General features: G+C 61.9%; 1 protein-coding gene across 1 annotated transcript in view; it reads left to right on the top strand.

Annotated features, from left to right (window-relative positions):
• The window catches only part of LOC105544410 (chromosome unknown open reading frame, human C6orf132), a 48,787-nt gene that overhangs the window by 38,624 nt on the left and 9,048 nt on the right, over nucleotides 1-1,115 (top strand). Inside the window, exon 5 of the mRNA XM_011986897.1 lies at nucleotides 7-839. Within this exon, the coding sequence (XP_011842287.1) occupies nucleotides 7-839 (833 nt within the window). The remainder of the gene's footprint in view (nucleotides 1-6; nucleotides 840-1,115) is intronic.

Genomic DNA, 1,115 nt, shown 5'->3' with positions numbered 1-1,115 from the left:
CCCCACCACCTCCACTTCCCCCAGCTGCACCTCCTTTGCCCTGTGCTCAGAAGGCAGCCCATCCACCTGCTGGATTTACAAAACCCCCTAAATCCAGCTCTCCTGCTCTCAAACCCAAACCCAACCCCCCCAGCCCAGCGGACACAGCCTCTTCAGCGCCTGTGGACTGGAGGGACCCCAGCCAGATGGAAAAGCTGCGGAACGAGCTGGCGGCCTATCTCTGTGGCTCCAGGAGAGAGGACCGATTCCTCAGTCACAGGCCAGGCCCAACAGTGGCCCCTCAGAGCAAGGAGGGCAAGAAGGGCCCCAGCATGCTCGAGAAAGAGACTCCCCCGAGCCCGCCAGCAAAGGACACTCCCCCAGGTGTTCCTGAAAAGAGTCTTGGCGGCAGCAGCCTGACAGAGACAGAGGCTACCCCCAGCCTGGCCCTGCCCCCTGTGGACTACATTCCCCAAGACTCTCCAACTCCCAGTGTGCGGCAGATCCGGAATGAGCTGGAGGCCCGGCTCTTGTCATCAGCAGAGAAGGAGGCTAAGCCCAGCATAGGATCTCTACCCCCTAAGCCTCGGCTAGAAGGGGGAAGAATTTTTGAAAATGGGGCTGATAATGACAAACTCTCCAAGCCTGTGGCCAAGAATCTGCCACCTCAATCTACCACCCTGCTGCCAACCACACCACTCCAGCCCAAGGCCATGTTGGGACCAGCCACACCACCCAAGGCCACATCTGGGTCAGCCACACCACCCCAGGCCACACCTGGGCCAACCACACCACTCAAGGCCACATCTGGGTCAGCCACACCACTCAAGGCCACGGCTGGGCCAGCCACACCACTCAAGGCCACACCTGGGCCAACCACACCACTCAAGGCCACATCTGGGTCAGCCACACCACTCAAGGCCACAGCTGGGCCAGCCACACCACTCAAGGCCACACCTGGGCCAACCACACCACTCAAGGCCACAGCTGGGCCAGCCACACCACCCAAGGCCACACCTGGGCCAACCACACCACTCAAGGCCACAGCTGGGCCAGCCACACCACCCGAGGCCACACCTGGGCCAACCACACTACTCAAGGCCACAGCTGGGCCAGCCACACCACCCAAGGCCACA

Source organism: Mandrillus leucophaeus, unplaced genomic scaffold, assembly GCF_000951045.1.
Source record: "Mandrillus leucophaeus isolate KB7577 unplaced genomic scaffold, Mleu.le_1.0 Scaffold3, whole genome shotgun sequence".
NCBI lineage: Eukaryota > Metazoa > Chordata > Mammalia > Primates > Cercopithecidae > Mandrillus > Mandrillus leucophaeus.
This window is presented reverse-complemented; position numbering and strand designations above follow the sequence as displayed.